General features: G+C 41.8%; 1 protein-coding gene across 1 annotated transcript in view; it reads left to right on the top strand.

The window, feature by feature from the left end:
- Window positions 1–26108, top strand: part of GNL2 (G protein nucleolar 2) — a 56424-nt gene extending 30316 nt beyond the window's left edge. The window contains exons 12-16 of the mRNA XM_056557127.1: window positions 4288–4395; window positions 6685–7136; window positions 22246–22352; window positions 25137–25228; window positions 25920–26108. Of these exons, the coding sequence (XP_056413102.1) occupies window positions 4288–4395; window positions 6685–7136; window positions 22246–22352; window positions 25137–25228; window positions 25920–26069 (909 nt within the window). The 3' untranslated portion in view covers window positions 26070–26108. The remainder of the gene's footprint in view (window positions 1–4287; window positions 4396–6684; window positions 7137–22245; window positions 22353–25136; window positions 25229–25919) is intronic.
- Window positions 26109–26830: the final 722 nt, after the last annotated feature.

Genomic DNA, 26830 nt, shown 5'->3' with positions numbered 1-26830 from the left:
AGTGACCCAACGCGTCCTATGGACCATATTCGGGGTAACAGGATACAATATATGGCTCCTCAGCCTCCCCCTATCTCTAGGGTGGCGGGGATACTATCCATGGCAACAGGGGGGCACAGTGATCACCTATCTGGCTGTCCCCTTTTAGCCAGACTGTTCTCTGCCTCCCATCTCTGGGCTGCCGTGGGCATGGTTAGGTTTCCCGTACCTCACTGCTGGTGTACGGAATCTGCATGAGAGTCCCTGCAGGTCCTTGGGACTGAGGCCAACCAGCCAGACTTTTGCCTTCTGGATCCCCTGCACTGCCAGGTCGCCCGTTAGTTCGGCCACACTCCTGTACCTCACTTTCCTTGGGAGGGATTGAAGGTATTACCATGTGTGTTTGGGAATCCTATACCAGTCAGCCAGACGGTTTACTACTATGTCGGGTCACCTACCATACACTTCCCACACCGTGGACGGAAGTTATGGCAACTCACTACCAAGGTGTAGCTCCAAGTGATGCAATGCACCACATACTGGGTCGCGGGTTTTCCTCTTTTACCAGGTCCCTCTCTACCTGCCTGCCGCTCTCTCGGCTGAAGGCTAGTAACCCTTTTTTGGTGTGTGGTTTTGAATGCAGGAATCGGGTGGCCATGGTCCCTATGCCAGATAGCCAGTCTGTGTCTGCATGGTTTTCTAATCCGCCAGGAGACCTTCCCCATTCTTGCCGCTCCCGCAGCTGCTGTCTAGTGACTCGTTTTCCATGTCAAGTTCCAAACAGAGTGTCTCGGTGGGTTCATGGGACCTTCTATGCCTGTCTGTCAGACTGTGTCTGCATGTTGTCTTCCCACATTCATCTTTTGCGTCTGTGACAGCAGTCCTGGTGTGTGGCACCATTAGGAGATGGGGTGTGGGTGTTTTCTGCAGGTTCCATGGTCTTTCACACCAACAGCTGCACTCTGTTCCCCCTTCTCAGGGTGCCCCGATGGTCTTCTAGGGGCATGGGTGGGAAGACACCGTTGGGTGCTCAACCTGTCTTCCATACTGATGGACTTTTGGATGTCTGCAGCTTTGGTACCCCTACTGCGATTGTGCGGAACCCATGTCTGTGTCCCTATCTAGCACAATCTGTTGTTTGGGTCCTGCCATTGTTCTCCTTGCTACACTGACAGTGATCTTCTGGAGTACTCTTTACTTTCCCCCTCCGTTCCCATCCTGACGGGATGTTGCTTCGGAGTGCTTTGGACCGCTGGAGTCCATGTCCGGCTAGTCGCCTTGTCTTGGACACCATCCTAGTATGATGTGGCATGCCTTCTTTAATGGGTCGGCCCTCCTGATTCCTTGGGCCTTAGTGATGGTTGTAGTCTCAGGCAGGTTAGCTCCCCTGACCGGTTTCCTCCATGATCCCTTTTGTGGGGGGCGGTCTTTCTGTACCGGACTTCTTTGGCTTCTCCTACTGCTTTGTGACAAAACTGATTATTTCACTTCCAGTGGGCGGGTATATCCTGCCAGGGAGGAGCCAACTTTTTTCCCCTAGTGTCAGCGCCTCCTAGTAGCAAGAGCATATACCCATCAGTATAGGTGTCCCCCAATGAAGGCTATGAGAAAGAGATTTTACGGTGAGCACAAAAAAATCTCCTTATTGAGGCTAAGCCTTCTGTATTTTACAAATCTGTCTGTGTTTTTGGCATGGTCATGACAAACGTTGCTAAAGACTGAGCATCATAGAGCAGGGGTTATTTTATTTGTGATACTCAAGGAACCCCTGCAGAACAGGCTTTTGGATGAAAACATGGCACCAAGTGAAGGTTACGGTATTTCCTTGTTTTAATCACATAGCTATGGCATTGTTACAATATATCCTGTCTAGGCGGTTCAAATTTTTTTGTCTTGCGCCCATTGGTATGAGCTGTGTAGCCTGGAAGCCCAAGCTGTCTAGCTCTCACATGATTGCTTAGGGTGGATACATTGTAGAAGCTATCAGCAGTAACATGTGTTAGGTATATACAGTTTTCAGCCTCTGGATTTAAAGGGGTAGTCCAGTGCTGAAAAACGTATCCCTGGGGCCCCCCGCGATCTCCTGTACGGGGCCCCGGATCGCTGGCCAGATAGCGGATGTCGACCACTGCACGAAGCGGCGGCCGACACGCCCCCTCAATACAGCGCTCCGGCTCTCCCGTAGAGTTGTATTGAGGGGGCATGTCAGCCGCCGCTTCGTGCGGCTGTCAACACGCCCCCTTCCTGCGGGCTACCGGGGCCCCGTACAGGAGATCCTAAGGATAGGGGATACGTTTTTCAGCACTGGATATCTCCTTTAAACACAAAGATTTACATTCATTGACCGCAAGCAGTAATGTAACTTGCTGGCATTAGCCGCATCATGAAGACTACTCATCGCGGGGGTCATCAGTAGGCTAATTTCATTTATCAGATTTACAGATGTCTCTGCAATAACAAATATACTAAATTAAGATGCAAACGCATGCCTATTTTTACTAAGAAAGAACAAGGCTTAACCTCTTGGGGACTTTGGCATACCTGTACGTCCTTAGTCCTGCTCCAGCGATATAACGCGGGGTCACACGGAGACCCTGCGTCATATCGGATCGGTCCCGGCGTCTAACAGCGTGCGATTAACCCTTTAGATGTGGCGTTCAAAGTCATTCAAAACATTCCCGGCAGTTCAGTCGGGCTGATCGGGACCATCGCAGTGAAACCGCGATGTCTCGATCAGAACGCGAGCAGAGGGTCCTTTACCTGCGTCTGATTGGCGATTGATTGCTCCAAGCCTGAGAACCAGGCTTGAGCAGTCGACCGCCTATAACACTGATCAATGCAATGCTATGGATTTGCATTGAACAGTGCTGGCAATCAATGTACTGCATGTTATAGTCCTCTATGGGGGCTATAACATTGCAAAAAAAAAGTGTAAAAAAAAAGTTAATAAATGTGATTTAACCCCTTACCTAATAAAAGTTCAAATCTCTTCCCTTTTCCCAAGAAAACAAACATGTAAATAAATATATGAACATGTGGTATCACCGCATGCGTAAATGTCCAAACTATAAAAATATATAATTAATTAAACCGCACGGTCAATGGCGTAAGCGCCCAAAAAATTCAAAGTCCAAAATAGTGTATTTTTGGTCACTTTTTATACCATAAAAAAAATTATAAAAGCGATCAAAAAGTCCGGTCAAAACAAAAAATTGTACTAATAAGGACTTCAGATCACGGCGCAAATAATTTGCCCTCAAACCGCCCTGTACACAGAAAAATAAAGTTATAGGGGTCAGCAGAGGACATTTTTTAAACGTATTCATTTTCGTGCATGTAGTTATGATTTTTTTTCAAAAGTATGACAAAATCAAACCTGTATAAGTTGGGTATCATTTTAATTGTGTGGACCTACAGAGTAAAGATAAGGTGTCATTTTTACAGAAAAAAAATGTACTGCTTAGGAACGGAAGCCCCCAAAAGTTACAAAATTGTGTTTTTTCTTCAGTATTTTCACACAATGATTTTTATTTTTTATTTATAGTTTTGTTGTAAGTTTTTGGGTAAAATGCTTGATGTCATTACAAAGTAGAATTGGTGGCGCAGAAAATAAGCCCTCATATGGGTCTATAGGTGCAAAATTGAAAGGGTTATGATTTTTAAAAGGTGAAGAGGAAAAAATGAAAGTGCAAAAATGGAAAAACCCCAGGGGTTAAACTATTATACTTTTTGATGTACGACTACAGAATTAAGGTACAAACACAAAGCTAACCATAAATGAAGTGCAAACAACATAATAAATATACCCCCTTTTCTGTAGTGGTACTTGGAAGCAGAAAGAAGTGCAGGAACAGGGAGAGGATGCTGGAAGCCTGGAAGATTTGCTAGCTCATCCAGGAGTCCCCCCCCCCCCCCCTCAGACATTCCAGTGGAGTTGACAAGTATTAGGGCTTTAGGAAATATACATTATATACTACTAACTTAAAGATTTGGTATCTAGCAAACTGTGAAGTTTGAACTCTATGTAGGAAAGGAGAATTCAATTATTTTAATGTTCTATAGAATTCTTAACATTCAGAAGCTTAAAATACACATCCACCTGTCCTAGACTAAACTACCCCGCATACAGTGCTACATAGGTATAATACAGCTGTAACTTTGTTTCCAGTTCCATCCTGTAATGTGTTCTTCTTTTGAACAAAACTGTGTTTTGCTGTTATTAGCAGTTTTTTTCTTATTTCTTAACCTTCACTTGTTGATTGTTCCGTTTATATTGTTTGATAACTTTCTTTTTACTTGGCATTAAAGGGTGGAGAACCAGATTGCCAGACTGTTTCAAAGATGGTACTCAACGACTGGCAAAGAGGGAGAATACCTTTCTTTGTAAAGCCACCAAATGCAGAGCCACCTCCAGAGGTATCATTACAATTCTTTATTGCCAGATTTAATAATTTTTCTTTTTCTTTTTGCTTCCCTGTTATATATGCTATTATATAGTGTATTATTTGCTGTTACATACTTCTTTGTTGAGCTTTATATTATGGGTGTAGGCTTTGTTACCCTACTCTTATGACTTTACCCCAGTGTATACAGCACAAGATGCAGCCATTTCAAGAGGTGTTGGCCTTTTGTAAAGGTCAGCAATGAAAATGTGTGTGCTTTATTTTTCTTTAAACTGTAATTTTTATTAAAGAATTTTTCATGGATACAAATCCAAATGACCAGAAAGAAAAGATACATATAACATCATGAGGGGCCGAAACCCAGCATCAATCAGTAGGTTACAGATGAGCAAAGGCAAACAATGAGGAAGCCATATTAAGCCAAGAAAAACATACGAACCCCCGCAAAAGACCCCAATACCGGGTTGCTAACACGATAAGACCATAACGTTAACCGTGTGAGAGCGTAAAGGACATCTGTACTGCATGAATTTTACATATTCCTGTTACCGGGCTGCAAAAATAAACAAAATAAACTTTAACTCTGGTTCCTCTGGTATTGGCCTCACTGTCCTCCGCTGCGGTCCTCTTGCTGCTTCCTGGGGATGGTAACGCCACAGAACCATTAGCGTATCACCGGCCGCAGCGATGTCCCGCCTCGGCCAGTGATAGGCTGAGCCCACTTTCATTTAAGGGAAGGAAGGAACAAAAGGGACCGCAAAGACAATACACAACGAACCACAGTTCCAGTAGGGAAGAAAAAGGGGAAAGAAAGGAAACGAGGTGAAGCTAGAGAGATCAATGCAGCTGTCGGAAAAGCGATCCCAGGGTTCCCAAACCGAAATAAAAGAGGGTATAGAATTATTTAATCAGGCTGTGAGAGATTCCAGGGAGCGGATCTCACGGATACGGGCTAACAGATCGGACTCATAGGGAGGAAGAGTCCTTTTCCAACACTTGGCAATAAGGGTTTTAGTGGCTAAAGCAATATGCATAAAAAGCTTGAACTGTTTCTTAGAGAGAGTGGGATGAGAAATGTGGAAAAGATATACTCAAGGGTCTAGAGGGACCGGGACACTCAAGGCATCGGATATTAATCGCAGCACCATTTTCCAGTAATCTCCTAGGAGAGGGCAGGACCAGAAAACATGAAACTCTGTACCCAGACCCACCCCACAACGTGTGCTCTATTTTTCAGTAGCTTTTTTTCATTAAAGGGGTACGCCGCCCCTGGCATCTTATCCCCTATCCAAAGGATAGGGTATAAGATGTCAGATCGCCGCGGTCCTGCTGCTGGGGACCCCGGGGATCGCCGCTGCAGCACCGCGCTATCATTACTGCACAGAGCAAGTTCGCTCTGTGCGTAATGACGAGCGATACAAGGGACGCCCCTCATGACATCACGGCCCGTCCCCTTAATGCAAGTCTATGGCAGGGGGCGTGACGTCACGAGGGGGCGGAGCCGTGACGTAACGATGCTCCGGCCCCTGTACTGCCCGTCATTACTTGCAGAGCGATCTCGCTCTGCGCAGTAATGATAGTGGGGTGCTGCAGCGGCGATCCCCGGGGTCCCCAGCAGCGGGACCCCGGCGATCTGACATCTTATACCCTATCCTTTGTATAGAGGATAAGATGTCTAGGGGCGGAGTACCCCTTTAAAGACAAAAAATCTTGATCTATATGCCCACACTCTTCTTGACCTGTGCAATAAACTTATGTCATGTAATAATTTTAAAGGTGAAAAAGAAGAGAAAAGAAAAAAAATTACTTTTATTGTATTCACTCCATACTAAAAGTTCATATAAATTTACTGCCACCATGGGGGAGACTTATCAAAACCTGTGTAGAGGAAAAGTTGGGCAGTTGCGCAGAGAAACCAATCAGATCGCTTCTTTCATTTTTACAAAGGCCTTTGAAAAATGAAAGAAGCAATCTGGTTGCTATATACAACTGGTAAACTTTTGCTCTGCACTGGTTTTGATAAATCTCCCCCTATATGTTTACCCAAAAATGATGCCTTAAAAAAAAAAAGTCTGACTCATCCTGTAAAAAAAAAAATTCTCATAACATGTAGGCTTAAAGGGGTTGTTCCACCACAGACATGCAGACATTGAAAATATGTTGGGAGGGGCTTAAAAATGTTTCTTACAAAAACTTTACACAATTAAAAAAAAAAATGACACTAAAAATCCATAGGGTAATTTCAATACATGGAACTTGCTTGCTCCTCATCACACAGTTCAATTGTTTATTTCCTTACCAGCCTAAGCGAAAAACATCCCAAGAAACACCTGCTGAAACCAGCGCAAATATGGAAATAAATAACGAAGAAAACACAGAAATCACAGAAGCCAAAGAAGCTGCCGAGTTGGAAAAGGAGGAGATAAAAGAAATTTTCTCAAATGTTCGACAAAACTTTGGAAAGATTAACGTTGCTCCAGAATATTCACAGGAAGACTTGGTGCCTATAGAACTAGATGGAATGTCAGACATTTCAGAATTGGATTCACAGGATGAAGATGTCTTTTCAGAAGAAGAGGAAAATGGGGAAAGTGCTCCTGTTTCTGAAACTGAAAACGATGGAAAACAAAACAAAGATCCCAAAAGTGTTGAGAAGCATAGCTCAAAAGCATTGCTGCAAGATTTGGACGATAGAATTGCAAAGTGCAAGAAATTTCTGGATAAAGCAAAAGCCAAGCGATTTTCTGCCTTAAGGTATTGTAAAGCACTCTCATTACATGACATTATTTTAGTGCTCATAGCAACCAGCTCAGCTTTAATTTCTCAAAATTGCTCTGGTAAAATAAAAGTTGAGCTGTTATTGGTTGCTATGGGCAAATCAGAGTTTTTGTGGTCAGATTTAATTAGTCTGCTCTAATGTGGCCCTGATCAGCATAACCAGTGCCTGCAATTACAATGTAGATACACCTAGAACTAATGCAAGAGAAAAAGAGTGGTTTCATTGCAGAACCAATCAGAGTCCATTTCTTATTTAGAAAATGAAACTGTGTTGAAATATTGATGATGCGTATTAGTACTACTTACCCCCGCTGGTGGTACAATATCAGCACAGTATACAGCGCAAAGCTGTATACTGTCCCTGCTCATAGCTGGACTTAGCTGTGCCCACAGCCATACAGCTGTTGGTACAGCTAATGCTGGGTAGCGTCACAAAGAAAACAATTACAAATGTTGGAAAAAGCAGTTGCAGTTTTTCTGGCGGTTTTTCAGGTAAAAAAAAAAAGCTGAAAAAATCCAAGTAGAAACCTAGCCTTAAAGGGGTACTCCGCCCCTAGACATCCCCTATCCATAGGGGATAAGATGTCTGATTGAGGGGGTCCCGCCACTGGAGACCCCCACAATCTCTCCTGCAGCACCCGCTTGTCATCAGCTGCAGGGGCCAGAGTATTGTGACATCACAGCCCCGCCCCCTCGTGATGTCATGCCTTACCCTCTCAATGCAAGCCTATGGGAGGGCGCATGACGGCCGCCATGCCCCCCTCCCATAGCCTTGCATTGAGGGTCGGGGTGGGATGTCTCGAGGAGGCGGGGCTGTGACGTCACGATACTTTGGCCCCTGTATCGGGAGTTATCAACACGGAGCGATCTTCACTCTGTGCAGCTGATGAGAAGCGGGTGCTGCAGGAGAGATTGCGGGGGTCCCCAAAAATAGGACCCCAGCTATCAGACATTTTATCCCCTATCCAAAGGGGTGGAGTACCCCTTTAAGTAAACCTCTTTTCCTTTGTAGGAATGCCCTGGAGCACGTGAGGCCATTCAGCGGCCTATGAGATCTAGGCCCGTGAAGCAGCCTCTGAAATCTAGGCCCGTGAAGCAGCCTCTAAAATCTAGGCTAGCTTGGAGCTGGTGTAGATTTCCACCACAATTTTACTTGTACGCAGCTGTAACTTTAGTGTGTGGGGGAGGCCATGCATATTTGTGTCAAGCCCTGCCTACTTGACCAGCTAAAAATGCACCAAACTCCTTATACCCAGCCTGTAATGTCAGATTAAGACTGCAAACTAGTATTTAAGCTTCCAAACAGTGCTTTGTATGACACCTTGTTACCAGCCGTCTGTATTCCAAATTTTATTTATGTTTGAGGCATTAGGCACCAGATTTCCCATGAGCTAAGAAATTTCAGTTACTTTTTGGATATATAAAGGTCAAAAACATTTGGTAGATCTTACTGCAGCACAGTTTGTATGAAGACCAGCAAATGAAACCCCGATCTTGGTTAATAAACCTCATGAGCAGGGAAAAGTACATAGTAAATAGTGTAAGATCACCAAGCCCTTCCAGATAGAGGCACAGCGTTGTAGCATTAGCACATTTCATGTAGCACTTTGTCCACCTTTTCACACCCAAACTGCTCTTTTCTGCCTGAAAAGTCTTGGAATGTCTCAGTTGTTTTGGGTGAAAATAAACTGCTACTCTTCCCAGATATTGGAGTTAATGTCTTCAGCACTTTGTACAGCAGAGTGAGCGCCAGGATGTTCACATGCGGCCTTGGTTATGGTTGGTCTGCTGCTGCTTATTTGAGACATTACAGAGGGATTTGAAGGCTGTTTGTCTCTTAATGTGAATGATTCATGGCTTTCTCTTTTTGGTTTAGGCCTTTCCAGGCCTAAATGAATAAGTAACATTTTCTCTTTCGCACTTGAGCAAGAAGATGAAATCCACACCACATGTTCTGGGGCTCTGGACTTCAGCCAGGGCATCTGCTTTGAGATATTGGCTAATGAAATATTGGTGAGACAGAGCATTTTTCTGCTTACTTTAAATTGGAAAGTGTAATTAACACATTAACTTTTCTATTAGAGTTTTGTTTTGGCCCAAACTGAGAAAAAGATGTTCAAAATGTAAAAGTTTAGATGTGGAAATTTAAAGTTTCTCTTTCTTTCAAGGATCAAGGCTAATATGGTAGCATGCCTATTTTAATGAGGGTTTATTAGTCAGTTCAGTGGTCCCTCAACATACGATGGTAATCCGTTCCCAATGGACCATCGTTTGTTGAAGCCATCGTATGTTGAGGGATCCGTGCAATGTAAAGTATAGGACAGTGGTCTACAACCTGCGGACCTCCAGATGTTGCAAAACTACAACACCCAGCATGCCCGGACAGCCAACGGCTGTCCGGGCATGCTGGGTGTTGTAGTTTTGCAACATCTGGAGGTCCGCAGGTTGTAGACCACTGTTAGAGAAAGTTGTACTCGCCTGTTCCCGCCGCTCTGGACCGTCACTGCTGCCCGGGATGTCGCGCGTCCCCGTGGTGTCCCCGCCGCTCCGGCAAGGCCTTTGCTTCCACGGCAACCACGCTCTCCGTCGTCACTATGCACGCCGCTCCTATTGGATGACTGGGCGGTGTGCGCAGCGACGTGATGATGTCGATGGAGAGCGCCGACGATGCAGGGGATCCCGAAGAGGATGCGCCGGAGCCCCGAGGACAGGTAAGAGACCATCACCGGAGCTCACAGGGCACCGTAAACGGCTATCCGGTGGCAGCTGAAGCAGTCTGCGCTGCCGGATAGCCGTTTATGCGATGGCCCCGACATACAAAAGCATCGTATATTGATACTGCCTTCAACAGCATGTTGTAATTATGGTATGTCGGGGCCATCGTGGGTCGAGGGGTCATTGTATAGCTATTTATTATTCCTGTTTGTATTCCATTCTTGTTCGGTGTATACATTCATTATACACTAAATAGAACTATAACCTATACTTTAGCCTTATGGCTTCTCTTGGATATGTATATACCTGGATAATATACACTGGCGTCGCTGCTTTTCAACTGTACTGGATAGTATAGTCCATTTTATATCAAAGAGCCTGCTTTTGACTACATTGGTGCTGTCCAGACATTATCAAACCAGAGCCAGGTCTACACACAGATTTCCCCACAGGTCTAACTCATTTCTGCAGCAAAATCCTTGTGCTGGGTGCAGATTTTGCTGTGGATTGTGCTACAGATTCAGATGAGATCAGACCCACACTGGATTTTATCCAAACTATTGTGTGAAACTATAAACTGCTGCACAATCCACACAGGGATTCTACCTCCTGTTAGACTGAACTAAGTTTGCTCTTGATAATTGCACTTAAAGGGGTACTCCACTGGAAAACTTTTTTTGTTAAATCAACTGGTGCCAGAAAGTAAAACTGATTTGTAAATTACTTCTATTTAAAAATCTTAACCCTTCCATTACTTATCAGCTGCTGTATGTTCCAGAGGAAGTTCTTTTTTTTCTTTTTATGAATTTCTTTTCTGTCTGACCACAGTGCTCTACTGACACCTATGTCAGTACCTATCCTGCTCCAGACAATTGTTAAAATGGACAGAGGTGTCAGCAGAGAGCACTGTGGTCAGACAAAAAGGAAATTAAAAAAGAAAAGCACTTCCTCTGTAGTGTACAGCAGCTGATAAGTACTGGAAGGATTAATATTTTTGAAATAGAAGTAATTATAGATCTGTTTAACTTTCTGGCACCAGTTGATTAAAAAAATGTTTTCCATGGGATTACCCCTTTAAATAGGTACTCTGGTGGATTTTTTTTTTTTAATGAAGTGGTCCCAGAAAGTTAAACAGATTTGTAAATTACTTCTATTTAAAAATCTTAATCCTTCCAGTATTTATCAGCTGCTGTATGCTCCACAGGAAGTTCTTTTCAGTCTGACCACAGTGTTCTCTACTGACACCTCTGTCTGTATCAGGAACTGTCCAGAGCAGAATAGGTTTGCTATGGGGATTTTCTTGTACTCTGGGCAGTTCCTGACATGGACAGAGGTGTCAGCAGAGAGCACTGGGATCAAACTGAAAAGAATTCCAGAAAGAAATACAACTTCCTGTGGAGCATACAGAAGCTGATAAGTACTGGAAGAATAACATTTTTTAAATAGAAGTAATTTACAAATCTGTTTAAATGTATGGCACCAGTTGATAAAAAAAAAAGTAAATAAAAATAAAATAAAATTCCCCAGGAGTACCCCTTTAAATTGTTACTAGATAAAATCCTTGCTGACTATATGTACCTTGTGGATCTTTTGTATTCTAGTTACTAAAAATGTTCAATACACTTTAGGAGAAATTTGCTAAAACAGTTTATTCAGTGCAAACATAAACAGACAGCATGCAGAAGCATCAGATTTATCACCGTTCTTCAGACTGTGTGATAAATCTGGGGCATCTGTAGGCTGTCTAGTCGAAGTTTTAATTAAATAAAAAGAACAAGAGCGCTCACTGGTGTGACACTTTTGTTTAATCAGAAATTTTTATTAAACAATTTTGCATAAAACAAACATACAAATACTAAAACCCCATGTCCCCCTCCCATCCCTCCTACACAAACACTAATTACTAATTTACAGTGACACACTAGTACCCAGAGATTCAGCCCCTGAGGAAAAGGCTATTGAATACGTGGTGTATATTACCACCAATTTGGAGTGACTAAATAGAATGGATAGAACAATTGTACTGATACAGTGGGTAACGCTCCATACCTAGAGCGCTGTGTTATGAGGTGCCACTTCACTTTAAACATGGGTGTTATATATATCACCCTTCTAAGTACCATTGATAAATACAACAGCACTCCAATATGAATATATAGTCCACTCAAAGGTGTGACTTATAGGTAAGTATTGGGCAGGTCACTGTACTCGGGTATGTGAATACTGTGGAACACTAAACTCCAACCTGCTGAGCACCGCAGGAGCGAGTATTAATCCCTTAATAGCATATTGTGGTCACTGTGTGGTATAGGACGCATGGGGGTTGCAATTAAAATGTATTACTGTCACATCCCGACATGTTTCGCCACAGTAGGTGGTTTTATCAAGGAGACCAACTGACAGCATTGGATCTCAATACTCCACAGAAATACCAATCGCAGGTTACCATATTAGTGCTTTGGGTCCCCAACCAACATTTCTGCTCGATCTTGGATGACATCACACGCCGACAATCCCCTCTTCCCGATATAAACAAATGAAATCGCTCCGTTCTATATCCAATAGCCTCTCATTCAGCCATAAACATCCGCCTTATCCTCTACCTGTTTCCTCCTGCGAGTCTGTTCCTGTCTCCGACTCACATGATCAGCAGTACACACGATCAAAACGAAACCGCATGTAACCAGAGTGATGAGTGCACCCACGCACACTCCTTACTCTTACAGCCGCGTTCTCCAGTTACTCACGTCTGCACTGACAGTTAACCAAGAAAAGTGACTCTGTGCATGCGCTCTCATGGCCGCAAACTCCGCTTCGAAGTACCTGCGCTGAATACTCTGCAGTCTGAGTGTGTCTGCGCACGCACACTCTCTACTATTAATACAAATTTCCAATAGATACTCAGTATTAAGATATGTCCACCACTGTATACTATAAACATTACTCAGAATCAGCAATATGTTAACAACACAGTGAATTTAAAGTCTCAGGCGGGGATTAATGCTAGTATTCCAATATATGATTAAGGAGTATCACAATGTATTTTAATTAACAGGCATAGCTACATGACTCCCAGGGGTGTGGAAATAAAAATAAAAAACTACTTGTCCAAGGAACTAAAGCAGAACACAATCTACTTGTCCCTCAAGAAAATCCACTTGTCCTGGTAGATGAAATAATTTAAACCAAAATAGTCTGATCCACCCCACTAGACCACCAGGGATGGTTATAAGATTCCTTAAGACACTGCTGTCAACTTTAACAGCAGTGATCTAATGGTTTAATAGCCGCCACAGCGATCGCAGCATGCCAGGGTATTAGCGGAGGGAGATCTATAGCTAGCTCATTTTACGCCTGAGGAAAGCCCAGAAAATTGCCGCCCGCCCCCCCCCCCATCTGACCTCTATAACTCCAATTTTTCCATATACAGGGATGTATGAGGGTAATCTTATGTGCCGTGATCTGTAGTTTTTATCGGAAAATGCTGGAAGTTGCATTTAGTTACTAGATAACTACAACACCCAGCATGCCCTGATACAGCCTATGGTTGTGTGGGTGTTGCAGCATGTTGCACTGTATAGTAGTACAGTTAAGGTTATTGTGTAATCTGCTGTGAGTTGTAGGTTTGGTTTGTGTCAGCTGCAGAGCCATAGGCTGTGTCAAGGAATACTGGGAATTACAGTTAGTAACTACAACACCCAGCATGCCCTGATGCAGCCTATGGCTCTGCAGCTGACCCGAACCAAAACTACAACTCCCAGCATGATACACTTTATAGTTCTACAGTTTAGGTTACGGTGCAACATGCTGGAAGTTGTAGTTTTGGTTCGGGCATGTTTGCGTGCATCCATGGGGCTCTTGGTTGGCGGGCGAGTATGAAGGGGCGGGATTCTGGGGGTGCAATTTAGTGCGGGTGGCCAGAAGCCACTAAAAATAAATAAAAAAATTAGATAGCACAACTGGCAGCAGCACTTGTCAGTCCGCCCCTGTACAAAACATACATGCATACACATATCATACATACACCGGCCACTGCCCCCTATATCCTACATTACATACATACATCATACATACATACACCCGCCGCTGCCCCCCCATCATACATTACATACATACACACACACACACCATACACATACACCGGCCACTGCCCCCTATATCATACATTACATACATACATCATACATAGACACATCATACATACACCTGCCCCCCCACATCATACATTACATACACACATCACACACATACCATACACACATCATATATACACATACACTCACACCATAAATATACACCATACATATGCACACATCATACATACACCTGCCGCTTCCCCCTATATCATACATTACATACAGACACCATACACACATCGTATATACACATGACACATACACCATACATACACCCACCCACGGATATACCCCCCCCCCCCAATTATACATTACATACATATACAACCACCCTTCCCGCCGCCTGCATGCTCGGCCTCCTCACCTGAGCCTGTGTGAGGTGAAATCCCCAGCCCGTGTCTCCTCACACACGTCCTTTCCCCGCTCTGTATTTTCCACCGTGAATACTTGAAACCTGCCCGTGATAAATTAGGTCCTGTGTAGACAGAGCAGGGGGGAGGGAGGAGCTGTGTACCTCCTCATTCTCCCCCTGTCGTCTTGTATTATGCAGAGCTGCGCTCTTCATCCTCTGGGAGGGGGGATGAGGGGGCGTGGCTTAATAATCTCCTGCAGAGGTGTGATCTCGGGCTCTGCCCTCGCTCCTGAGATCCCCTTACACCGGCTGGGGGGCTCTGAGCAGCGGCCCCCGGCTACTGAAATCAGCTGGGGGCCGCCACTGCCCCCTCCATACACCCTAAGCGCCGGTGTGAGGTGCAGACTTGCATCGGCTCCTGCACCTCACACCAGCATTAAAGAAAAATAAGGGAGAAGTCTGTCTGTCCCTGCTTACCCGATTCAGGGCTAAATCTATTTAAAAAAATTCACCTGCCCGACGCCCAAAACTACTTGTCCCAGACGTCGGGCGATAGGATTTCCACATCCCTGACTCCTATTATAAGATATATGAGCATCCCAGTATTATCGAGTGATTGTAAAGCAGTTACAGTAATTTTAGAGCAATTTTAACATACAATGGCACAAATGGGGACCAGTCGATTAACCATGTGATACAGTATTCCTAGCCATTGATTGACCATATGATACAATGTTCCTCACAGTCAGGCCAATCTATAGGTTCACTCTACGTTCCCGGGCCAGGACACAAAGTTCTTAATCACCGTCTTTCCCTATGCTATAACCAACAATACGCCCGTAGAGGCTCAGTCAGCCAACACTCTTAATACTTCTCTACCAAATCTTGTATATTCCATAAAACAACTATATTAAAACTAAAAACTACAAGGTATGGATGGTAGTAGTACATCACTAACAAAAATCTATGTAGAAGTGGGACAAATTCAGATAAAATTTGTGTAATTAAACACTTCATTTAATCCCTAAGGGCTTAAGGATCTCAACCGGAAGAATACCAAGTTGCCACCCCTCGGTCCAAGTCTAATCTGTCTTAGTCCCCAAAACTTCAAGTTACTCAAATCATTGTCATGTACCTCCCTAATGTATGGGGCAATGGGTTTATCAGCCCTCGTTCTAATCCTACTCAGATGCTTAGAGATAAGTCATCGGAATTCTTGCAGTGTCTTTCCTATGTACAGTTTCGGGCATGTACATGAACAAATATACACAATCCCTGAACTTCTGCAATTAATGAAATCATACAACTTATAAACCCTACCATCTGATGGGTTAGTGAATTCCTTCCGACGAGTGACATAAGTACAAAAGGAACATTGGACAATTTGGTCAATTTCAAAGTCTCTATTTTAAACCCATCCTCCTGAGAGCAGTTCCGCCTTGCTCTTAAGAACTGCCATATTGGGATCCCCCGTTTCAGAGGTGTCGGGTGCCAGCTACTCCATTCTAGCAGACTATTTACTGCTGTATCCTTTCGAAACATAGATGTTTGGATGCAGATGCTATCGACAATCCTAATAGTAAGATCAAAAAAATTGATAGACTTGTTTCCAAATTCCGAAGTGAAGAACATTCCGGTCTCATTGTAATTAAGCACGTCAACAAAATCGTGAAATAACTCCCTACCACCATCCCACAAAATCAACACGTTGTCAATAAAACGACCCCAGAAAAGAATGTGCTCAGTGAATTTCATATTGTGAAAATGATCATGTCTTTCCATCACCCGAGAAAAAGATTGGCATAAGTAGGTGCGCAAACTGTGCCCATGGCCGATCCCTTTATCTGATCCCTTTATCTGGTAAAATTTACCATTAAAGGAAAACTGTCAGCAAGTTTACTCACAGTACATTGGGTTATAGTGTGGGTGAACAGGCGTTTGTAATGTGCATACTTAGTAAAGTTTTGTTTAGGACGAGTTTTCATTCTCTAAAGTGTCCGCCATCCATCCCGGTTTTCCGTGCAGCAGGCGGGTCCCCCGCCGGCAATCTCACTTTGGGTTCTGGACCAGGGGCCCAAATCCCGCCCCCCCTTGTTGCATATTAATTTCTTGTTTCTCCGTGTCCTAATGATGTTGAGTTATACGCCCCTCTGAGCGCTGCGATCTGGCTTCAGAGCGCATGCACTGTTTTGTTTTACACAGCTTTCTGTCCTGATGACGTGAGATCTGTGCGTCTCCAGAATCTCTCTGCGCAACAAAACTTCGCATGCGCTCTGAAGCCAGATCGCAGCGCTCAGAGGGGTGGATAACTCCACGTCATTTAGATGTGGAGAAACAAGAAATGAATATGCAACAAGGGGGGCGGGATTCGGGTGCCTGCCTTCAGAACCCAAAGTGAGAGTGCCTGCGGGGGACACGCCTGGTGCGCGCAAAACCGGGATGGATGGCAGACACTTTAGAGGACGCAAACACACCCTAAACAAAACTTTTCTAAGTAAGTGAGCACGTTACAGTCTACTGTTCACCCTTACTATAATCCAATATACTGGGTTTAGTGTGGGTGAACTTGCTGACAGTTTTCCTTTTTAAACGTGAAAGAATTGTGGACAAAACGCAAAAGTGACAAAACAAATTCATTGTGTATGTGATACTGTGTACCTTTTAGTGCTCAGAAAGTGAGTGCCTTAATTCCTAAATTGTCTGTTGCTGTACAGGGCTTCCTCGTCCAGACTCGCTAGACATGTACCACCCTGCACAGCAACATCATTGAGTTTACACACAGTGGCCCTCATTTACTAAGAAAATCGGGTTGTAAGTCTATCTTGCTTTCTTACCCGACTGCTTTTTTCTCCTGATATTTATTATTATGTCGCATCCTGTTTGTCGCATGTGGGTTTTGTTGGTTTTGGTTTCCAACTCCTCTGAGCTGTCGGGAAAAAATCCACAACAATTCAACAAATTCGGGTTGGAAACCTTTATAAATACGTGGGAAAGCTCAGAAATGTCGGGTTACGCCCCTTTTTCGGGTTTGGGAGAATCCACATCGGGTCTGTCGGGAAAAAATGTTGCATCGTGTCGCAGACTGGCGCATGATGTCTGCGACATGGCGCAGACAAAGATGCGACAAAAAAAACCCGACAAAAGAGGTCGGGTTTAGAATAGTAAATGAGGGCCAGTGTCCTTCATGTCATGCAAATAAGAAGGCAAACTCTGAACAAAAGGGGAGAGAATATAATAGACATAGCGGCTGCATTCCTGGGTCAGGTTGTTAATACCTGATACAATAGGCCTCCCCAGAATTAAAATGTATTACATTTTACGCGCTCCCAAAAGTTCATAAGGCCTCCCCGGAATCTTTGATCTCAATTGTCTCGTCAGCTTGCAGAAACTGTAATGCTTCCCACTCCACAGGACTCAGATTACTTGGCCTACTGTTCTTACCAGTCTAAATCCGACAGAGTTCCTGGGTGACCAACTGAACAAAGGTCTCGATGTTATGAAATTTTCTGAGGGGCGGAGTATTCTTACTTTTTGTTTTCAAGTTTGAAAACAGTGCCGAGGTGGAGTTGGGCCACTAATATTTTCTTCGAACAAAGCTGCCAATTTTTCAACCACCCCTTTTATCTCTCTGACGCATACTTGTTTCTATTCGTGTCTGAATGGTGTGATACTTATGTAGGGCCAATTTACACACAAATAAATTAATATCTTTCACCCATGAAAAAATATCATAATTCGGGGTGGGTGCAGATGATAAGTCTTTGGAAAGTAATGCAATTTGTCCCTTTGACAGGGATTTACTAGACAAATTAATGACCTGCAATTGGTCACTCTTTGTCTGTACTCGCTTTGGCACCTATATCCGTATCCCTAAAAAAGTTGGTGGCGTAGGAGGGTGGGATATTCATGCCTTTTTCACGTCCTGATGCACTGTTTTGTGCCATAGCCAGACCAGTCTGTATATGCTGACTGTTCGATGGAAATATATATGGGTCACAAATTGGTTCTATGGAACCATACTCTGAGCATTCGTGTTTGAATACACTGATGTAGATGTAGGAACATGAGTTATGGTAACTGAAGGAACTGAGGAAGAAAAGGAAGATCTTGGTAAGGATTTAATACTGTTCGATGGACATGTTGTATTCTGACTGTTATATGTTCTAGAGACTGGTGACTTCCTTGGCCTCTGATAGTTTCTCGGTCCGGTCAGTATTTACTTGTCTCTTCCTCTGAACTGGTCTCAGATTGTTTTGTTTCAGATTAAAGACCTTGCCCGGTTAATGATGTCAGTTGGTCTCCTTGATAAAGCCACCTGGTGTGGCGAAACATGTCGGGATGTGACAGTAATACATTTTAATTGCAACCCCCATGCGTCCTATACCACACAGTGACCACAATATGCTATTAAGGGATTAATACTCGCTCCTGCGGTGCTCAGCAGGTTGGAGTTTAGTGTTCCACAGTATTCACATACCTGAGTACAGTGACCTGCCCAATACTTACCTATAAGTCACACCTTTGAGTGGACTATATATTCATATTGGAGTGCTGTTGTATTTTATCAGTGGTACTTAGAAGGGTGATGTTTACAGTGTGGTGACTTATTTGGAGAGTGAAGTGGCACCTCATAACGCAGCACTCTAGGTATGGAGCGTTACCCGCTGTATCAGTACAATTGTTCTATCCATTCTATTTAGTCACTCCAAATTGGTGGTAATATACACCACGTATTCAATAGCCTTTTCCTCAGGGGCTGAATCTCTGGATACAAGTGTGTCACTGTAAATTAGTAATTAGTGACGCAAATGGGGTTGTGTTTTTAAATGTGAGTGTTTCTCACCAATTATACTTTTAGTCATATTTTGTATTAAATGTTACATTTTATTAGGAACACGTGTTTAAAGAGGTTTTGCTAACCCCAGTGTGGTTATATTGTTGTGAGGTACCTACCTTAGCATGATATTTCAACTATACTCATTGCACATAGAATCACAGAAATGATTTCCTAATGATGTCTACATTTTCCATGAATGCTCATACTTTGCAGAGGGAGGGGGTGTGTAGCCTGGTAATAACCTGGTGATCGAACTACCTGACTAGACTACAGCAGCGAGAAGCTTAGTTTCATAAGTAGGTTGGGGTCAGTTCATATTATGTGCAGATTTAGTGTGTTTTCTTATTTAGAATGCACTTGGTAGAAAAATATTGGTGTAAGCCAAAAGTGATTTGCCATGTAATCACAACTGAAGTGTTTTTTTGAAGATTTGAAGTTTTCAGACTACGTTCACATGTTAACATTTTTGTTACTTTTTTTCAACCACATTTTAATAATGGTTTTTGCCATGGTTTTCCTAAATTATGGTAAAAATGGAGGATTTTTTTGTAATCTCAGTAAATAGTGCAATTTAACTGCAATTATGAAAAAATCACATCAAACACATTGATTTATAGATGATGCATAGCTGTGCTGGAATGCAAAAGAAAATAGTGCTGTAGGACTAGTGATGGAACTTTTTGTAATTCTGTAAAAAACTCACCATGTAGTGTTGGCCTGACTCATACATCCCATCACTCTGCTTTCCTTAGACTCCACGGTTAAGATATGTGAATAAAGATTTCTACAGTTAGAGGGGGATCCATAACCTGCTGACCCTATAGCAGTCATGTCACTCAGGTTTTATTATCATTCTGTAGTTATCATTGGTGGTAGGGAAGCAGGGAGGATGTGTAGTTAATGGGAGAAAGATACTATTTACACTGCTGTGGGAATAATTCAGTCATAATTACCAATGTGTGACATACAGCTCTATAGGCCTCTAATACTAGTATAATCTATTGTTGAAAGATAAAAAGGACTTTATTCTAGACCCAATGTTGACTAAGTAACCATTTCTGCTGTTTTGACATTAGCAAGCCATATTTTGATTCAAGACTCTAATACATATATCTTGTTGGAATTTAAAAGGGCTTAATATACACAGTTTACTGCATGTTTTACTGATTTGATGCCTAGAAGTTGGATAATCGTGAAAAGAGCAGGGTCTGTGGCCTAGTTTCTGTTCTGTCTTTTGGCAACAATGACTGGAAGAATTTAGCACATCAGCTTAATTTTTCCACGGATACCTGCTAATAAGCATCCGTGACACTTGTTTAGGCCATAAAAAGGCTCTCCATGGTCAACAGGATTTCTAAGCATTATCATAGTTTGTAAGGTTGGAAAAAGACAAGAGCCCATCAAGTTCAACCAAAAACCCTACTGTGTTCATCCAGAAGAAGGTAAATTGGCTGATGCCAATTGCCCCATGACAGAGAAATAATTCCTTCCTGACTCTGATATGGTGATCAGAATAAATCCCTGGATCAATGTTCTATCCCCATAAATCTTGCATCCATAACTTCCTGTTGTTACTCTCTAGAGAAGCATCCAGGCCCACCTTGAACTTGTTTATTGAGTCAGATATCACAACATTATGTGGCAGAGAGTTCCATAGTAAAGAATCTCTGTCTGTGATGAAACCTTCTTTCCTCTAGATGTAGAGGATGTCCCCTTGTCATGGTTACCGGCCTAGGTATATAAAGATTTCTGTACTGTCCATTCATACATTTATACATTTTGGTCAAAGACGTCTTTTCTCTAAACTAAGTGAAGTCAGCCATACGCTAAATATTTTGGACATCTAGAAAAGAAGGAAGGTATTGATACTTTATTCAGATTTTTTTTTTTTTACTGCAGGTTTAGCACTGTATTCTTGCGTGCCATAACTTGGATATCTGCATCTGATTAGTTTTAGATGAAAAAAGGACAAACATGTACATTTGTCTATGTCATGTTCTTAACATATGCAATGCATTATGATGTATTATATTGACAAGTGTTTTTCTGAAGTGGAAACTACACTACACCACATCACAATGTTTGTACACATGTGTCATCCTGAAATATGCGTTAATAAAACATGAAAGCGCATATAAGGACATATTTCTAGTAAAATTTTCTAACAGGTTATTAATGGCTATGTTGTGTCATTTTACAGTGTAAATTAACTTATCCCTTACCCCAGCTGCTCGCTGGATGACTCCTTGGTTTTCCATGACATGCAAACGATGGACAGTGACTATCTACTTTCCATAGCACGTAAGAGGGTGTCAGCCATGAGATTTACTCGGATGACCACTTTCCGTTGCTGCTTCCATCCCTGCGCAGGCGCAAAATCTCCTTTGTGTGTGTGTACGCTGAAAATGTCCAGCTTATTATCAATGCTTGTACAGACATGGGCACAACAAGAAAAAGCCATGGAAGCTAAAACATGACTGTTGCCAGCAGGATTGTCTAAATGTTATCACCAAAATAATTGCTCACGATGATAGAATAAAATGTTGAATTTTATTTGTACGTAGAAAATTTATAAAATATACACATAACATTCTGGTGTGGAAAGGTTAATATATTGCAGTACTAGAAAATATACACAATAAGTAACAAATGGAACCTATTCAAAGTCCCACTAAAATGTACAAATCTATCTGAATTGCCAAATGCAAGGAGAATATAGTAAAAAGGAGTATAAAAAGTAAAAACAGTTGCACCATAGAGAGTGCTTCACCTAAACTTCATTTTGTGTTTTGATTGACTGCTTTGTCCAATGGGATGAAACTGCATGGTTAGAAACACAGTTTCTGCCACTAGATCATTCTGCCTTCAGTTAGGGCCATATAGACATGGTGACCGATTCGTATAATGCAACAAGCACATTTATTGTATATCTTTAGCTTCACAGTGGAATAAATAAAACATGTCCCCCAACATAGTTGTGTATATACGGTAAATGTTTTGTTTTTTGTTCTTATTTGTAACTTGTTTGATTTTTATCTTTTGTAGAATTCCTAAAGAGCTAACTAAACATATGTTTGCAAAACCAAATCCACAAAGAAAAGATGATCATAACGATGATGAAGAAGAACAAGCAAAGGAGCAGCAAAGCGAAGGTAATGCCATCTCCAGGTATAAATGTACGGTCAATATGAATAATGGTCCCCCTCACTAAAGACCATACATAAAATTAGAAGACCACCTATCATTGAAAATGCGCAGTAATATATAACCTTAACCTTCATTTTATTTTTATATATATATATATATATATATATATATATATATATATATTAAATTGTATGTAACAACTCAAGATGTGGCCCACAAAATATGGAAAAGGGGAAAAAAAACTCTCAAAAATGCACCAACACTACTTAAAGGAAAACTGTCACCAAACCCCCATCCCCCCCCCCCCCCCCCCACACACACACACACACACACTAACCAGAGGTACTGGCTGGTAGTGCGGTGGATGCTGATCAATATGATTTCAGCCATGCCCGGATCCGCCCTGCCGTTCACCCTTTATCTTCATTATTCCAGATATGCAAATCATCTTCTAACTGGCACGAGTGGGGTTACTGCCTTCATCTGGCACTGTGATGTCACCGCCGCTCGGCCCGCAGCACCGCCCAGCTTATGCATATTCATGCCCTCCCTCCGTATCGCCTTATCCTTTAACCTTTCCTGATAAGTTTTATCCTTATCGGGAAAGGTTAAAGGATCTTAACATGTATAGCTTGGAGGAAAGATGAGACAAAGGAGATATGATAGAAAGTTTTATATACTTTTAGGGAATCAACACGGTAAAGGAGGAGAGCATATTTAAAAGAAGAAAAACTACCACAAGAGGACATAGTTTTGAACTAGAAGGGCAAAGGTTTATGTAGTAATATCAGGAATTATTACTTCACTGAGAGAGTAGTGGATGCATGGAATAGCCTTCCTGCAGAAGTGGTCGCTGCAAATACAGTGAAGGAGTTTAAGCATGCATGGGATAAGCATAAGGCTATCCTTCATATAAGATAGGGATAGGCATAAGGCTATCCTTCATATAAGATATAGATAGGTATAAGGCTATCCTTCATATAAAATGGGGATAGGTATAAAGATATCCTTCATATAAGATAGGGCCAGGGATTATTTATTATATTTCGAATATTGGGCAGACTAGATGGGCCAAATAGTTCTTATCTGCCGACACAATCTGTTTCTATGCATTTAGATTGTATTTAGAGGTATTGCCTTAATATTGCATCTTGTGCTGGTGTTTTTTTTTTTTTTTTTTGGGAGAGTTTTCCTTCCCCTTCCCCCATATTTTGAGATTATATTTTACTGTATAATTTCAGTGATGGTTAATGCCATCTCCAGCCATAGTCCGCATTTATCATCCCCGTCCATTCGTTCTCATTAATCCTCTGGCCTCTGTGCTTCACTGCCTGAGGTTAATTATTTTTTGAACTATTTTTACCATGGAATTACTTCATGCCATTCATCATCCCAGTCTCTACTACCGTGTATATTATTTGGAGTGTGCTGTGCAACCCTTAGAAAGTTTCCAAAAGTCAGCTTTCATTTAATTTATCAAACTCAAACTATGCATGAAAACAATACAACTGGGTCTCATGAAGGGTGTAGTACTTTCTTTTTTGTTTTATACCTTTTTACATTTATTTTACCCTTAAGGGAGCACTCCAGATTAAACTGATATACTACTATATCTAGTGTATGGCCACCAGGAAATGTTGCATAATGCAAGTGTTTTCGCTTTAGTGGTGGTAGATCTCTGCATGATTCTCTGTCTTTTTAGGCTCTACTTTGGATTAAACATGATTTCTTTTGCCTTTTCTTGACTAGTGTCTTTGGGTCCCTAGATGCTCAGAGCAAAACTTCACATTTTGGAGTGCTGCATTATACAAGTCACACATGGCAGATTTGTGAAAATGTTTCCAATAGCTTCAAAATCTTAACTACATGCTGCATACAAAATCCACACAAAAGCTCAGAAAATTGACCCATAGTCCTGAATTTAAATCCTTAGCATGTTATTTGCTGTGTCAGATCCACTTGATGGCACTGGTGGTCCATATTTGTTATTTCATGGGGGCAATACATATATTTACTAAATCTACATTCTCACTGCTGCTGGGCTTTGCCTCAAGCGGCCATTAAAGGGATACTCCCATGGAAACCCTTTTTTTTATTATTATTATTTTTTATATATATCAACTGGTGCCAGAAAGTTAAACAGATTTGTAAATCACTTCTATTAAAAAATCTTAAGCCTTCCAGTACTTTTTAGGGGCTGTATACAACAGAGAAATCCAAAAAAGAAATGCATTTCCTCTGATGTCATGACCACAGTGCTCTCTGCTGACCTATGCTGTCCATTTTAGGAACTGTCCAGAGCAGAAGAGAATCCCCATAGCAAACATATGCTGCTCTGGACAGTTCCTAAAATGGATAGCAGAGGTCAGCAGAGAGCACTGTGGTCATGACATCAGAGGTAATGCATTTCTTTTTTTGATTTCTCTGTAGTATATAGGCCCTAAAAAGTACTGGAAGGATTAAGATTTTTTTTAATAGAAGTGATTTACAAATCTCTTTAACTTTCTGGCACCAATTCTGGCCGTTGGTGTGATGGAGGCATAATGGGCACAGAGGATCCCATTCTATTGAATGTTTATTCCGCTGAAAGATAGAGGGAGAAGAACATGGCGCAAGCACAAATTTTTCTACCGCTATCTTCTAAAGGCTGTCACACTTTAGGGCACTAACAGCAGTGTGAAAGGAGCCTAATAGGTCAGGAGTGACCATGGTCATATCTTAGTGCACTCTGTAATTGAACATGACTATTTTTTATGCTTAAAAATTAAAAAAAGGATAATTCTTTCTAGGGAGGACTAAACCATTAAAGAAAAGGAAGCGTCTTGACAACGATGATGATGATGAACATGGAAAGCCTCAGAAGAAGCTATCATCTAAAGAAGTAGGTCATCGTTGGAAAATCAGTTTTTTTTTACTCCTAACATGTCTCGCATGTTTTTTTTTTGTGTTTGTTTTTTTTGAGCTAAGAGTTAACATTTTCAGAGTCCCTACTATTATCTTCTATGGAAAGATGGGCTTCTACTGGGTTCACACTTAATAGATAGTAATTCATGTAGAGATGAGAGCGCTGACTACTCCTGTTTAGAATACAAGACTTGCCTTTTTCCCAAACCGTGAAGCAGGCCACAAATGACAGTGCTGTATACCAGCCAACAGTGTTGTGCTCAGCTTGTATTAACAACAATGGCATATAAAAGAGGAGTTTATCTAAGCTCCATTAACCAATGTAGAAACAACCCCTTTATTATAATCCAACATTAAAAACAGAAAACATAGCTACAGGCGTTTCAAGCGAAATGAGCTTCTTCTGACTAGCATCAAATTGTTATACAAAAGATTATAGGACAACATAATCGTTTATGTAGAATCAGAAAAAAAGATGATATAAAGTAAGTTGCAATACTACTGAAAGACACTTATGCCATTTCTGTTATTGAGTCCTGAAGGGCCCAGTGCCACTTATGGGAGGATCCACATTAGCCAACATAAGCCAACATTTGGTTTTGACCTGATTGTAATATCACTATTTGTATCCTGTTCTGGTTCTTAAACCTTTTTGTTTCATTTTGCAGAGGAGAAGGATAGAGAGGCAGCAGCGTTCAAAGAAAGTGGGAGTGCGGTACTACGAAACTCACAATGTCAAAAACAAGAACCTCAACAAAAAGAAAGTAAACCCTCAAAACAAAAATTTGAGACAAAAGCAGTCAAAACAGAAACCTTAAAAATTTGTTATGTCATTAAAGGACTCTCTTTTTCTGTTAGTGGTGATTCATTTTTCTCCTTCTGAGTTACATCTAAAATGGTGTTAATAAGGCAGATTTCTAAAAATAATTATTACTGCATAATAGACGTAGAGGATTTACTGTACCAGTCAACCAGGAGTCTGTTCTCCTTTTACATTTACAAGATTTACAAGGAGGTTGTATGGAGGTACGTGGACTTACTTTGGCACTATTTGGTGCCATATTTCAAGGTTATTCTCAATGCAGTGCTTTTAAGGGCATCGTGAAATAGGACCCAGTGGCAGATTTCACAATTTTTGTTTCATATGGAATCAGGCATAAAAATCTTCTTTTTATGTTTTTTTTTTTTTTTTTTTAATGAAATTTAGAGGTATATGGCAATACAGTGTACTACAGTAGAAATCTATGTAGCCAATGGAATTATTAATGGTTTTATTCTGATGTTTTTTTACCCAAATTCAGAAGTTGATGAAGTAGGAAGGAGAAGTAGAAGTCCTTCCTTTTACATTTCCCATTCATTCTGAATACTCTTTTGGCTTTGGCTCAAAAACTGAAGTTGCAGCTTTCCAAAAAATGCCAGAAGAAACCTGTGTGGAAACCTAGCCTTAAAGGGGTACTCCAGTGGAAAAATGTTTTTTTTAAAACAACTGGTGCCAGAAAGTTATACAGATTTGTTAATTACTTCTGTTTAAAAATCTTAATTTTTACAGTACTTAGCTCCTGTATGCTCTACAGGAAGT

This window comes from Hyla sarda, chromosome 2, assembly GCF_029499605.1.
Source record: "Hyla sarda isolate aHylSar1 chromosome 2, aHylSar1.hap1, whole genome shotgun sequence".
In the NCBI taxonomy this organism is placed as follows: Eukaryota; Metazoa; Chordata; class Amphibia; order Anura; family Hylidae; genus Hyla; species Hyla sarda.
This window is presented reverse-complemented; position numbering and strand designations above follow the sequence as displayed.